Raw genomic sequence first — 14,523 nt, forward strand, 5'->3', positions numbered from 1 at the left:
CAACCACATGCTCTCACATGGTCATCTCTACCTAGAAATAACTGTCACACTTCTTGTATAGTTGACATGCCATCAGTGTATGATGTTTCTGTGTATGATGTGTGTGTGTGTGTGTGTGTGTGTGTGTGTGTGTGTGTGTGTGTGTGTGTGTGTGTGTGTGTGTGTGAGAATTAATTAATTGTAAAGCGCTTTGAGTGGCTGTTGCAGCTAGAAAAGCACTACATAAAACGCAACTTGATTGATTGATTGATTGATTGATTGATTGATTGATTGATTGACTTCTTCCAATAACTACAGGGATTAGAAACAGAGTTTTAAAGAAAATAATTTTTGCAAAAGTGAAGATGGAAGCAGCTGAAAGCAGTGGAAGTATAAGATGGAACAGGAAGTTGTTGAGTTGTTGGAGTATTAAGGACTCCAGCTCCCACATGGTCACAGGGACAGAGTGTGGGCTGTGAAGATGGAATAAAGTGTCGACAGCATCAGAACACAGATGTGGCTTACCCTTGAGGTCAAGTACCAAGGAACAGCATTTGGGAGGGAAGATTTAACAGTGTTACATAATTACACAGGAAGGGTGACAGAGAGAAAACAGTGGCTATTAAACGACAAGAACTTATCAGAACTTGTGTGATGACTGACAGGGTACAAGTACCTCTGTGAGGATAAAAAGATCTGCCATGTTCTCTTTCAACTCCATCCCAGCTTCAATTCTCACACTCAAGCTCTGATTACAACACTGATGAATGAAACGCAGAGTACTGATCTGCTGAGGTGACACACAGGTCAGAGGTACGAGGCACATGTAATGTGACGCCTCCACAAGAAACTCAGCACAACTTTCCACTCCCCAAAATTAATGGGAAGACATGTGCAGTGCATGCTATGCCTGCTAGCAGAGAGGACACAGTGAAGGCTTCCACGTACAAGCAGAGGAACTGCCACCATAGCAAACTGTTATTAAATTAAGTTCAACTGTTTACAGGAAGCAGGAAGTGACCTCACCGGGGTGCCATGTGCTGCTTTCTGCAGCTCTGAGACTTTAGTGGTGAAACAACCAATCAGATCATGAGAGCCATCACTGTCATAGTCTGAACAATGAACCTGAGAAGAGAAGAGAAGAGAAGAGAAGAGAAGAGAAGAGAAGAGAAGAGAAGAGAAGAGAAGAGAAGAGAACATAAGTTCTTGGCTCACCAAACTGGTTCCAGCTGGTAGCAGCTGGTTGGTGGTGCAGCTGAACTGGCCTATCTCATCTGAGCTGGTGTCCTCATCCTTATCATAACACACTACCTACACACACACACACACACACACACACACACACACAAATTTGTGATGTTGAGCTGTACAAATAAAGTTGACTTCACACACATATTGATGAGCCAAAACATTACGACCACCTGCCTAACATGATGCTGGTCTTTTGTGTGCAACCAAAACAGCGCTGACCCACCAAGGCATGGACTCAACAAGACCCCTGAAGGTGTCCTGTGGTACCTGGCACCAAAACATTAGCAGCAGATCCTTCACGTCCTGTAAGTTGTGAGGTGGAGCTGCCGGGGATCGGACTTGCTGGTCCAGCACATCCCACAGATGTTCAATTGGATTGAGATCTGGAGAATATGGAGGCCAGGGCAACACCTTGAACACTTCATCATGTTCCTCAAACTATGTTTGCAGTGTGGCAGGGTTCATTTTCCTGCTGAAAGAGGCCACTGCCACCTGGGAATACCCTTGTCATGAAGGGGTGTAGCTGGTCTGGAACGATGTTTAGGTAGGTGGCACGTATCAAACTGACATCCAAATGCATGGCCGGACCCAGGGTTTCCCAGCAGAACATTGCCCAGGGTGTCACACTCTTTCCACCTGCTTGTCATTTTCCCACAGTGCATCCTGGTGCCATCACCTCCCCAGGTAAACAGCATGCATGTACACAGCCATCCCCGTCATCGAAAAGAAAATGGGACTCATTGGACCAGGTAGCCTTCTTCCTTTGCTCCAAGGTCCAGTTCCAACGCTCCGTGCCCACTGTAGGTGCTTTCAACGGACAGGGCTCATCACGGGCACTCTGCCTCATCTGCAGCCCCACACACAGCAGGGTGTGATGTGCTGTGTTGTGACACATTCCTCCCATAACCATCATTAAAATGTTCTGTGACGTGTGCCACAGCCAACCTTCTGTTGATTCCGACCAGACGGGATAGCCTTTACTAATTTCCCTTCAAGGGACAATAAAGATACTCTGACTTTGACTTGACTAGTGTAGTGTTTGCTGGTACCTTGATGGGTTTGTCCAGGTCACAGCTGCAGAAGGTTTGTAGAGGAACAGTAAACTGTAGTGTAGTGTAGTGTAGTATGTGTAGTGTAGTATAGTGTAGTGTGTAGCATTTACTGGTACCTTGATGGGTTTGTCCAGGTCACAGCTGCAGAAGGTTTGTAGAGGAACGGTAAACTTCTTCCATGATGGATTCAAATTGTTCTTCACCACCTAAACACCATCACTATTTTCATTATCACCATTATGATCATCTCCATCCCCCATTTCATTTTTATACTTTAACATTACATGTTCTTATTTAGCAGACACTTTTACCCAGAGTCAGTGCTGAGTTCAGTGTGTGTGTCCCCTACGGGCATGTTAGAGCACTACATAGTCATGCTAGCAGAGCAACTCATCCAACAAGAGGAAGGCAGAGATGAAGTTTCTTTTAGAAAGTGGTTGTCTAGGAAACTTTCCAGCTCCACCCTTCCATCATATTATTATTGTTGCTATGACATGACATGTTCTTTCAGCCACATCTCTCCTCAAGCCACATCCAGAAGACTTGAAGTTGAGGCTGTGATGTGACCTGCGACCTGCTGCTCCATACATCATGACCTGAGGGTCAAACATGAACATTTTGAGTTTTTTACCCAACTCAAGTTTAATATCTACTCTTAAAATAAATTCTGAATGGGAGAAGCACTGTGAGTATACTGACAGTCTTCTCTGTCTTTCTCTCTAGTTCATTCTCAGTAGAGCTCCATCAGTTTAACATCACTGACTACAGGACCAGTTGAAGTCTTTTTCATTTCTATTAAAGGGTTTGGTAGGACATGTTCACTGACCTACTTAAGAGTCTCAGGATATTTGAATAGAAACCCGGCCGTTCACTTTGAATAAGTCTTATCTTGTGTTATATGAGCTCTGGCTTGCTGGTATCTTGTGTTATATGAGCTCTGGCTTGCTAGTATCTTGTGTTATATGAGTTCTGGCTTGCTGGTATCTTGTTATATGAGCTCTGGTGCTGGTATCTTGTGTTATATAAGCTCTGGCTTGATGGTATCTTGTGTTATATGAGGTATGGCTTGCTGTTTTAGTTTGCCCAGGCCAAGTCAGATGAAGAAGACCGAGGCTGAAGGCTTCAAACCAGGAGCTGGTCTGAATGTGGGATCAGGTCAGAAAGGAGCTCCTCAACGCTCAGATCAGTGGTCGGCATCTGAACATTTTTGAAGCTTTCAGAAACCGACATTCGGAAATCTGTTCCCACTTTCCCCAATGTTTGTGCATTAGAGCTGTGAATGGGCGGGCCTTCAATGAGCACACCACGAATACCCTTTTTTTTTTTGCGGGGGATTTTTGCCCCTTTTTCTCCCCAATTGTATCCGGCCAATTACCCCACTCTTTTTAGTCATCCTGTCCACTGCTCCACCCCCTCTGCTGATCCGGGGAGGGCTGCAGACTACCACATGCCTCCTCCGATACATGTGGAGTCGCCAGCCGCTTCTTCTCACCTGACAGTGAGGAGTTTCACCAGGGGGACGTAACACGTGGGAGGATCATGCTATTCCACCCAGTTCCCCCTCCTCCCCAAACAGGCGCCCCGACAGACCAGAGGAGGCGCTAGTGCAGCAACCGGGACACATACCCACATCCGGCTTCCCACCCGCAGACACGGTCAATTGTGTCTGTAAGTTCATAGTGCAGTGCATACATGGTGTAAGATCACTGCAGTGTGTACATGGTATAAGTTCATAGTATAGTGTGTACATAGTGTAAGTTCACAGTGCAGTGAAGATAAAAACACAAGACATTGTGCAGCCCTGCATGCCAGTCAGCAACAGATGCGATGGTAGGTAGCATAAACTCAGCTACGGCTGTCTTCATACGGAAGTAAACAAAGAAAGGCTCATTACCACCACCAGCTGATCTGGTTTATAACCCCGCCCATCTCTGTGACTGACAGCTTCTGCCCCACCCTCAACTTTAGCTCTCGGACATCATGCTGTACAAACTAGTTCGTCCGACGCATGCAGAGACCTTAACAGACATGGTGGGGAAATATATGTATTAATCACTATAGGTTAGATTATTATCTCTTATAAAAGCAACAAAAAAGCTAATAATAAAATCTTAATTTTGACAAGCAAACCCTTCACATACACGCAAATAAATCACATCTCCACACAAGGTCTTGATGCTCAATAGTCCAAGTAAGAACATCACAGTAGGTTGAATCAGTTCATTTGTGTGTGTGTGTGTGTGTGTGTGTGTGTGTGTGTACCTCTGTTCTGTGGACCAGCTGCCAGTGTCCATCATCTCCCTGTTTGAAAAACTCCAGGAATGGATCAGACTTCCCAAACAGATCCTACAACACACATACAGAGAAAAACACACAGGCTCAGCTTTAGGCAGCAGTGTTGCACAAATGCTGTGTAACGCTTCTAGCTGAGGTTCCACACTAGTCTGTGTAACGCTTCTAGCTGAGGTTCCACACTAGTCTGTGTCACGCTTCTAGCTGAGGTTCCACACTAGTCTGTGTCACGCTTCTAGCTGAGGTTCCACACTAGTATGTGTAACGCTTCTAGCTGAGGTTCCACACTAGTCTGTGTAACGCTTCTAGCTGAGGTTCCACACTAGTCTGTGTAACGCTTCTAGCTGAGGTTCCACACTAGTCTGTGTAACGCTTCTAGCTGAGGTTCCACACTAGTATGTGTAACGCTTCTAGCTGAGGTTCCACACTAGTCTGTGTCACGCTTCTAGCTGAGGTTCCACACTAGTCTGTGTCACGCTTCTAGCTGAGGTTCCACACTAGTCTGTGTAACGCTTCTAGCTGAGGTTCCACACTAGTCTGTGTCACGCTTCTAGCTGAGGTTCCACACTAGTCTGTGTCACGCTTCTAGCTGAGGTTCCACACTAGTCTGTGTCACGCTTCTAACTGAGGTTCCACACTAGTCTGTGTAACGCTTCTAGCTGAGGTTCCACACTAGTCTGTGTAACGCTTCTAGCTGAGGTTCCACACTAGTCTGTGTAACGCTTCTAGCTGAGGTTCCACACTAGTCTGTGTAACGCTTCTAGCTGAGGTTCCACACTAGTCTGTGTAACGCTTCTAGCTGAGGTTCCACACTAGTATGTGTAACGCTTCTAGCTGAGGTTCCACACTAGTATGTGTAACGCTTCTAGCTGAGGTTCCACACTAGTCTGTGTAACGCTTCTAGCTGAGGTTCCACACTAGTCTGTGTCACGCTTCTAGCTGAGGTTCCACACTAGTCTGTGTAACGCTTCTAGCTGAGGTTCCACACTAGTCTGTGTCACGCTTCTAGCTGAGGTTCCACACTAGTCTGTGTCACGCTTCTAGCTGAGGTTCCACACTAGTCTGTGTCACGCTTCTAGCTGAGGTTCCACACTAGTCTGTGTCACGCTTCTAGCTGAGGTTCCACACTAGTCTGTGTCACGCTTCTAGCTGAGGTTCCACACTAGTCTGTGTAACTTTTCTAGCTGAGGTTCCACACTAGTCTGCGCACGCTTCTAACTGAGGTTCCACACTAGTCTGTGTAACGCTTCTAGCTGAGGTTCCACACTAGTCTGTGTAACGCTTCTAGCTGAGGTTCCACACTAGTCTGTGTCACGCTTCTAGCTGAGGTTCCACACTAGTCTGTGTAACGCTTCTAGCTGAGGTTCCACACTAGTCTGTGTAACGCTTCTAGCTGAGGTTCCACACTAGTCTGTGTCACGCTTCTAGCTGAGGTTCCACACTAGTCTGTGTCACGCTTCTAGCTGAGGTTCCACACTAGTCTGTGTCACGCTTCTAGCTGAGGTTCCACACTAGTCTGTGTCACGCTTCTAGCTGAGGTTCCACACTAGTCTGTGTCACGCTTCTAGCTGAGGTTCCACACTAGTATGTGTAACGCTTCTAGCTGAGGTTCCACACTAGTCTGTGTAACGCTTCTAGCTGAGGTTCCACACTAGTCTGTGTCACGCTTCTAGCTGAGGTTCCACACTAGTCTGTGTCACGCTTCTAGCTGAGGTTCCACACTAGTCTGTGTCACGCTTCTAGCTGAGGTTCCACACTAGTCTGTGTCACGCTTCTAGCTGAGGTTCCACACTAGTCTGTGTCACGCTTCTAGCTGAGGTTCCACACTAGTATGTTTAACGCTTCTAGCTGAGGTTCCACACTAGTCTGTGTAACGCTTCTAGCTGAGGTTCCACACTAGTCTGTGTCACGCTTCTAGCTGAGGTTCCACACTAGTCTGTGTCACGCTTCTAGCTGAGGTTCCACACTAGTCTGTGTCACGCTTCTAGCTGAGGTTCCACACTAGTCTGTGTCACGCTTCTAGCTGAGGTTCCACACTAGTCTGTGTCACGCTTCTAGCTGAGGTTCCACACTAGTCTGTGTCACGCTTCTAGCTGAGGTTCCACACTAGTCTGTGTCACGCTTCTAGCTGAGGTTCCACACTAGTCTGTGTCACGCTTCTAGCTGAGGTTCCACACTAGTCTGTGTCACGCTTCTAGCTGAGGTTCCACACTAGTCTGTGTCACGCTTCTAGCTGAGGTTCCACACTAGTCTGTGTAACTTTTCTAGCTGAGGTTCCACACTAGTCTGTGTCACGCTTCTAACTGAGGTTCCACACTAGTCTGTGTCACGCTTCTAGCTGAGGTTCCACACTAGTCTGTGTCACGCTTCTAGCTGAGGTTCCACACTAGTCTGTGTCACGCTTCTAGCTGAGGTTCCACACTAGTCTGTGTCACGCTTCTAGCTGAGGTTCCACACTAGTCTGTGTCACGCTTCTAGCTGAGGTTCCACACTAGTCTGTGTCACGCTTCTAGCTGAGGTTCCACACTAGTCTGTGTCACGCTTCTAGCTGAGGTTCCACACTAGTCTGTGTCACGCTTCTAGCTGAGGTTCCACACTAGTCTGTGTCACGCTTCTAGCTGAGGTTCCACACTAGTATGTGTCACGCTTCTAGCTGAGGTTCCACACTAGTCTGTGTCACGCTTCTAGCTGAGGTTCCACACTAGTCTGTGTCACGCTTCTAGCTGAGGTTCCACACTGGTCTGAGACCGGCTGGAAACCAGTTACAGACAGGGTGACCAGATCCCAACACACCAAACATGGGACAAAGAGTATGTGTGTGTGGGACAATATGGGACACGTTACCAGTGCTGAGAGGTGGTCTACAATGTTGATATCATGTCTGTCTAAATTAAAAAATAATCATTTCTATTCTGCCCCTTAGCTGGTAAAGCATCTCTGTGCGTTGCCCTCTGGTTGATTCAGTAGCACACAACAGACTACGCGGGTTACAGGGTAGGCCTTCAGCATGTGAAGGACTTCATGCAACTCTCCCAACTAACTCCCAGCTAAGTAATGGCAGTGAGCAATACAGGAAGTTGAAGTCGCACAGTTCTTATGGTCTGATGTGATAGTCTGCTGGCACTTGTGTAGTCCCTTTTCCCATCCCAGTGAGTGTTTAAGTACAGCGCTTCTTCTCATCAACACTGACTCTGACTGACCTGTGTACTATAACACAGGACAGACATGCTGACATGGGATTCAAGTCATGGCTTCCATTCTTCCCAGTATACTACTGGTGTTTCAAAAAGGGTATATGGCATATAACATTAAGGGTGAGCCCAGAGCAGTACATCCAACAAAGAAAAGTAATACATTTACATCAAGGAACTTTACTATGCATTAAAAGTGTCCATATACACTCTGTCCATCCGCCTACACCCTGCCTACTATGTTTTCTCCAACACATATGAACACATGGCATGATGCCTTCCATCCATCCATTATCTGAACTGCTTATCCTGCGCTCAGGGTCACGGGGATTCTGGAGCCTATTCCAGCAGTCACTGGGCGGCAGGCGGGAAGACACCCTGGACAGACCACCACAGGGCCAACACACACACACACACACACACACACACACACACACACACACACACACACCCTAGGGACAATTTAGTACGGCTGATCCACCTGACCTACATGTCTTTGGACTGTGGAAGGAACCCGGAGCACCCAGAGGAAACCCACGCAGACACAGGGAGAACATGCAAACGCCACACAGAGGAAGACCTGGGACGACCGCCAAGGTTGGACTACCCCGGGGCTCAAACCCAGGACCTTCTTGCTGTGAGGCGACCACACTAGCCACTGTGCCACCCTCGATTGCCTTCCAAACACCATAATATTAAAGTTATTCAGACTTTTCTAGTAGAACCATATACTTTTTTATTCACTTCAAGTCTTTCAATTCAAATCCAAATATTGCACTGCATCACAAACAGGCACTAAATAAAATATTAGATGAAATAAAATTAGATTAACACAATTAAAAACCAGTCAGGAGGGAACAAAAACTATAATTCGACTAAATATTTTCAGTTTTGTCCATTACTGCAACAACTGCAGGCAGGCCCACACAGGCTCTGTTCTTCCAGCAGCATGGACAGCACCTGGCTGAACCACAAGAACAGCACCTTGTTAACATCTAGCACCATGCTGCAGGCCCACAACACTCTATTCTATATTCTAGACCAAGTCACCTTACCTTACATGTTCTTCTTGACTTCATACTTTTTGTTTGAGAACCTACAGCTTCTAATAAGGCCTTCTCTTTGAGTACATAGGTGTTGAATTCCTTACAACTGTATGCAAAGTTGTTCTTGACTTGAATTTCACACTTGATAAGCTCCATAGAGCACCGGTTTCATTGGTCGGTCCACGCTGTCGTCATGAGGGAAAACGCACTCTCTGCAGATGCATCAGTAACGGGGATGCTGAAAAGAAAGGATGCAACAGCAGTCATATTTGGTGTCTTTGTGCCTTGAAGCAAGGTTGACCACTTCTCTACAACAGGAGGTCTTCTCTCCACTATTTCCTGCTGGCGTGGCAAAGTCACACAGTATTCTTCATACAGTTCATCCATATCCAGTTTCCCCTTATCTGAAGGACCTCCACCGCATCACAGAGATGGGAGAATGTGAACTTGCTCTTAAGTGCCAAGCTCGCACCATTCTTCTGGTAGTTGTTGTCTGAGAAGTTATACCACTTTTCAAGGTGGTTGAGTGCAGCCTTGTAGAAACTGGAAGGCTCATGTTTGATCGATATTGCTTTTTGGTCTGGAAACTGTTGGGAGGATAGCACTGGTCTCCATTCCAAAGAAGGAATCCAGCTGTCGTTGTTGGAGCTTTGTCTCGAGAGTGAACATGAGCTCATATAGCTCACAGGGTTCTTACACTTTTTCACCAATGATTTTCCATGACTTCTCCATGACTTCTCCAAAACCTTTTACTGAATTTCCATGACTAAAAGAAATTATTTTATCTCGATGGGACCACCGAAAACGAATTATCGTAACACTAAGTAAAATTAGGTTTACATCTGAAATGTATGGTGCCTCTCTAAAACAAAAAAAACAACACCAGACAGGCACACTTAGATAAATTTTCTCATATTGTAATTCCAACGGTTTAACATTTTTGTCAATGTCTCAAAAGATAAAAATGCCATCACATTTTCTGTCAGAGATAAACAGAGAGAAATAGTGCATTGGGGTGGGTAGGAATGCCAGTGCTAACTACTGATTACTCAGTAATCAGTACATGAGTTGTCAATATAAAAAAAAAGACATAACATAAATAAATTAAATAAATCTTCCAAAATTAACTTCCACTCCTAAAACTAGAGACGGAATGTGCAAAGTCTGGAACTCAATGTGTCGTCTTTAGTCTTTACTTCTGCTCCATCCCACAGCCTCACATGTAAATCCATTTGTTTGGACTGCAAATGGTGGTTTAGGCTTTCGTCAAACAGCACTACATATGCCTTTTGTTGGGACACTTCTGACACAAAGATTCTTTTAAAGTGCGGCGGAGCAAGCCCGAAAGTACAGACATAGGCACACTTGTTCTCACCACAGGTACATTTCACTGGAATCTGGCTGTCCGGGAACATGGCGGCGAAAACACGGCTCGTGTCCTCGGATGACTTGAATGAGTAGTGTGAATTCATGACTTTTAGTGCCCACAGTCTCTCCGCTTTGAGGACTTCATTTTTTGCAGAAACGTCCAAAGTTGTCTGCTTTGTTGCTGTGGAAACTGTAGTAGTGTTGCTGGATGTCCTCACAGCGTCCGCGTTCATAAACTCACCTATGGGTATTGCACTGCTAGCAACTGCGGCTACAGTCTTGTGCTTTTTCCCCGTCAAGTGGCTAACGAGCGCTGCCTCGCCCATATTCGAAATGTCAAATGTTTTACAGCACAGTTTGCATTTAGCACGTCTCGGGTCAGTGTCTTTTGCCAGCCATAATTGGTATTTACCCTTTAAAAGCCATGTATTATTGAAGCTGCACTTCCCTGGCATTTTGTTAAATCGTCCGTTTGCTAGCAGAAGCAACTGCATGCTGGTCGGCGTGCCTGCAGTTGCTAGGCGCTTGCACGCCGCATGCCCAGTAACACAGACTGAGCCAGACTGAATAAACTTTTCACACCACCATAATATCATGACGGTCCGTGGCAATTTACATTTTATTATGACACATCGATTTTGTTTGGATTAATTGATGAAACTTTAGATATATTTCCATGACTTTTCCAAAACCTCTGAAAAATATAATTTTCCATAATTTTTCCAGGACCTGGAAATTGCAATTTAAAATTCCATGACTTTTCCAGGTTTTTCATGACCGTACGAACCCTGAGCTCACAGACGGTCCCGTCCTCTCCCTCCAACAGCAGCACATCATCATGGAAGAGCCAGGCCATTATTGAGGACAGCCAGGTAGACCTGAAGCTCATGGGGTTGCCCATTACCATCCTGATCCTTTTTTAAATAGCTGCCACAGTGACTTTGGGCACTGATCTTCTCCCGGTGACAAGATATAGCTCTTGAAATCTGTCCAGCTGTCGTGTGGCCTCTTGACAGCAGGCCATAAACTTAACCTTGTGGGTATGTGTTTCAGTACAACCTGATAATCTTCTTCCAAAAATGTGAACACTGCTTTCAATTCTTCTGTACATTTTGAGGATGCTGAAAAGTGGCTGAATATTTTGTTCACTATGGACTCGGTGTCAATGTCCACCATGTCTCCAGCATGTTTTCCAGTTGTGCATGTGGGCCATACAGTTTGCCTTTATGATGTCACTGTTGTCTGCTTTTCGCTTCTGGAAAACAGAATGGCTTTTGCGTAACTTACACTTGCATTATCAGAAGTGTAGGCCGAAATCATGTCCAGTCGCAGGTCATTTTCTTTTAACTTGTTCATAAACTGGCGGTGTACATTAGTAGATGACTCATCCAGCTTGCTTTTCAAACCCAACTCTGGTGTCCAATATCTAACACAGTGGGAAAAGTTTTGTTGTGCCATGATTAGAAGCATCTGAAGCCACTGAAAAAAATGGTGTGTGTGCGTTTTTGTCACTTTGGAGTTGAACCATTGGTGTTTTTAATTCTCTCAAACAAGTTTCCACAGAGGCAGGTGCAAGCACATCTGTAACAATGGACGCTGCTTCTGTACAACTACAGGACATATTTTTTGCAAAGTCCGAATCTGGAAAAATGAGCGGTGCTAGCTTACTACCAGTCTGCCGACCTGTATGGGTGGGAGTGCTCTGCAGTGTGGTAAACGCTAGTTATTTCAGATGCTGTTACCTTATCTGTCGCAACCATCTTTGGGTTTCAGTAGGAATGAGTCCATAGATCAGCACATCTCTTTTTGAGCCACATGTTACTTGTGAGACTCACATGTCCCGTGTTGCTTCACGTCGTATTTCCCTCTGTGTGAAACTGAAAAATAACTCTGGCAAATTTTGCAAAAAACTCTCTGGGACTCGCCTTGCACCGACTTCAACCAGTCACAAGTTGTTTCCCAGTCTGTTGTAGCTGCATTTCCTTTTCTTGGCGTCATCATATTCCACCTAAATCTGCAGCGGTTTTGTAGTGACTCGCAATTTTCCCTGTTGGGCATAGCCTGTGGCAGCGAAGACGGCGACAGGTTAACCTGCACTTGACCCACATCTGCCCAGTTTGATTGACATCAGACACAGCCCTGTGATGACAGCTCCTGCAGTGGTTTGACTTTTGAAAACTAGAGTCTATCAAAATGCGGAACATTGTCTCAATATGTGGGACGCAGGACAAAAGATAAAAATGCTGTGCCCTGGTCACCCTAGTGGGAAACCATTATTAGACCAGTCTGACTCAGTTGAGACAAGCCAAAGACCAGTCTGAGACCAATATTAGACCAGTTGGAAAAGTCTGAAACCAGTCTCAGACCAGTTTAAAACCAGTTGTGTTTCTGGAGTTTTCCTTACCTTTTTGTCCAGACCTTTAGCCTCCAGTTCCAATACAACGGCTCTGTTGTCTTTAATCTCCTCTGCCGTGACCTACAGACACAATGCATCATGCTTTCATTCAGACAGCCTACATAAAACTGCGTCAGTGTCCTCCACTCACTTTTATCCAAATGAAGTCATGGTAACACATCTGTCTGTCTGTCCCCTCTCTATCGTCCACCATGGTTCTTGGGGTACAGATGTTTATCCATGGATCTACCAGATGATTATCCATGAATCTCCCAGATGTTTATCCATGTATCTATCAGATGTTTATCCACATATCTACCAGATGTTCATCCATAAATCTACCAGATATTTATCCATATATCTACCAGATGTTTAGATGTTTATCCATGTATCTACCAGATGTTTATCCATGAATCTATCAGATGTTTATCCATGTATCTACCAGATGTTTATCCATGAATCTATCAGATATTTATCCATACATCTATCAGATGTTTAGATGTTTATCCTGTATCTATCAGATGTTTATCCATGAATCTACCATGTTTATCCATGTATCTACCAGATGTTTACCCATGAATCTATCAGATGTTTCTCCATGTATCTACCAGATGTTTATCCATGTATCTACCAGATGTTCATCCATAAATCTACCAGATATTTATCCATATATCTACCAGATGTTTATCCATGAATCTACCAGATATTTATCCATGAATCTACCAGATGTTTATCCATGTATCTACCAGATGTTTATCCATGAATCTATCAGATGTTTATCCATAAATCTACCAGATATTTATTCATTTATCTATCAGATGTTTATCCATGAATCTATCAGATGTTTATCCATAAATCTACCAGATATTTATTCATATATCTATCAGATGTTTATCCATGTATCTACCAGATGTTCATCCATAAATCTACCAGATATTTATCCATATATCTACCAGATGTTTATATGTTTATCCATGTATCTACCAGATGTTTATCCATGAATCTATCAGATGTTTATCCATGTATCTACCAGATGTTTATCCATGAATCTATCAGATATTTATCCATACATCTATCAGATGTTTAGATGTTTATCCATGTATCTATCAGATGTTTATCCATGTATCTACCAGATGTTTATCCATAAATCTACCAGATATTTATCCATGAATCTACCAGATGTTTATCCATGTATCTACCAGATATTTATCCATGAATCTACCACGTTTATCCATGCATCTACCAGATGTTTATCCATGTATCTACCAGATGTTTATCCATGTATCTACCAGATGTTTATCCATAAATCTACCAGATATTTATCCATATATCTACCAGATGTTTATCCATGTATCTACCAGATGTTTATCCATGAATCTACCAGATGTTCATCCATGTATCTACCAGGCTTCTGTAGCTCTGAACTTTGACTTCCTCACTGCTGGTTACTTGTGCTGTAAGTGACTCTTACTCTGTTGTATGCCACGGAATAAAGCAGGATTAATGACTAGAATGTTTTCTTTGCATGTCTACTGTCAAACTGCACACACACAGCCAAGATACACACACACAGCCAAGCCACACCCACACCCACACACACACACACACGGTACATACGGTGATGGTTCCTTTTCCAGCAGGTTTGCCTTTCTTCAGCTGCAGAGGTCTGGTGAGAGTTTTACTGGCCACAATCTGGTCACACACACACACAAGAAAATGACACACTTAGTTCAGGTAATTCAGATCAGAGTCTAGTTCAGATGGGTTCAGAGTCAGACAACTTTATTTATCCCAGAAGAACAGTTCAGTTCCATATCTACCCACACCATACACACACTCACAATCCACCCACACCATACACAACTCACAGACCATACACACACTCACAATCTACCCACACCATACACACACTCACAGACCATACACAATCCACCCACACCATACACAAC

The 14,523-nt window shown here is 44.5% G+C and overlaps 1 protein-coding gene across 1 annotated transcript in view; it reads right to left on the reverse strand.

The window, feature by feature from the left end:
• The window catches only part of LOC130133100 (copine-1-like), a 105,569-nt gene that overhangs the window by 55,015 nt on the left and 36,031 nt on the right, over window positions 1–14,523 (reverse strand). Inside the window, exons 4-8 of the mRNA XM_056301924.1 lie at window positions 14,192–14,266; window positions 12,584–12,655; window positions 4,545–4,628; window positions 2,399–2,488; window positions 1,006–1,104 (exon numbers count right to left, since the gene is read on the reverse strand). Coding sequence (XP_056157899.1) covers window positions 1,006–1,104; window positions 2,399–2,488; window positions 4,545–4,628; window positions 12,584–12,655; window positions 14,192–14,266 — 420 coding nt within the window. The remainder of the gene's footprint in view (window positions 1–1,005; window positions 1,105–2,398; window positions 2,489–4,544; window positions 4,629–12,583; window positions 12,656–14,191; window positions 14,267–14,523) is intronic.

The sequence above is a fragment of the Lampris incognitus genome, chromosome 2 (assembly GCF_029633865.1).
Source record: "Lampris incognitus isolate fLamInc1 chromosome 2, fLamInc1.hap2, whole genome shotgun sequence".
NCBI classification, from domain to species: domain Eukaryota; kingdom Metazoa; phylum Chordata; class Actinopteri; order Lampriformes; family Lampridae; genus Lampris; species Lampris incognitus.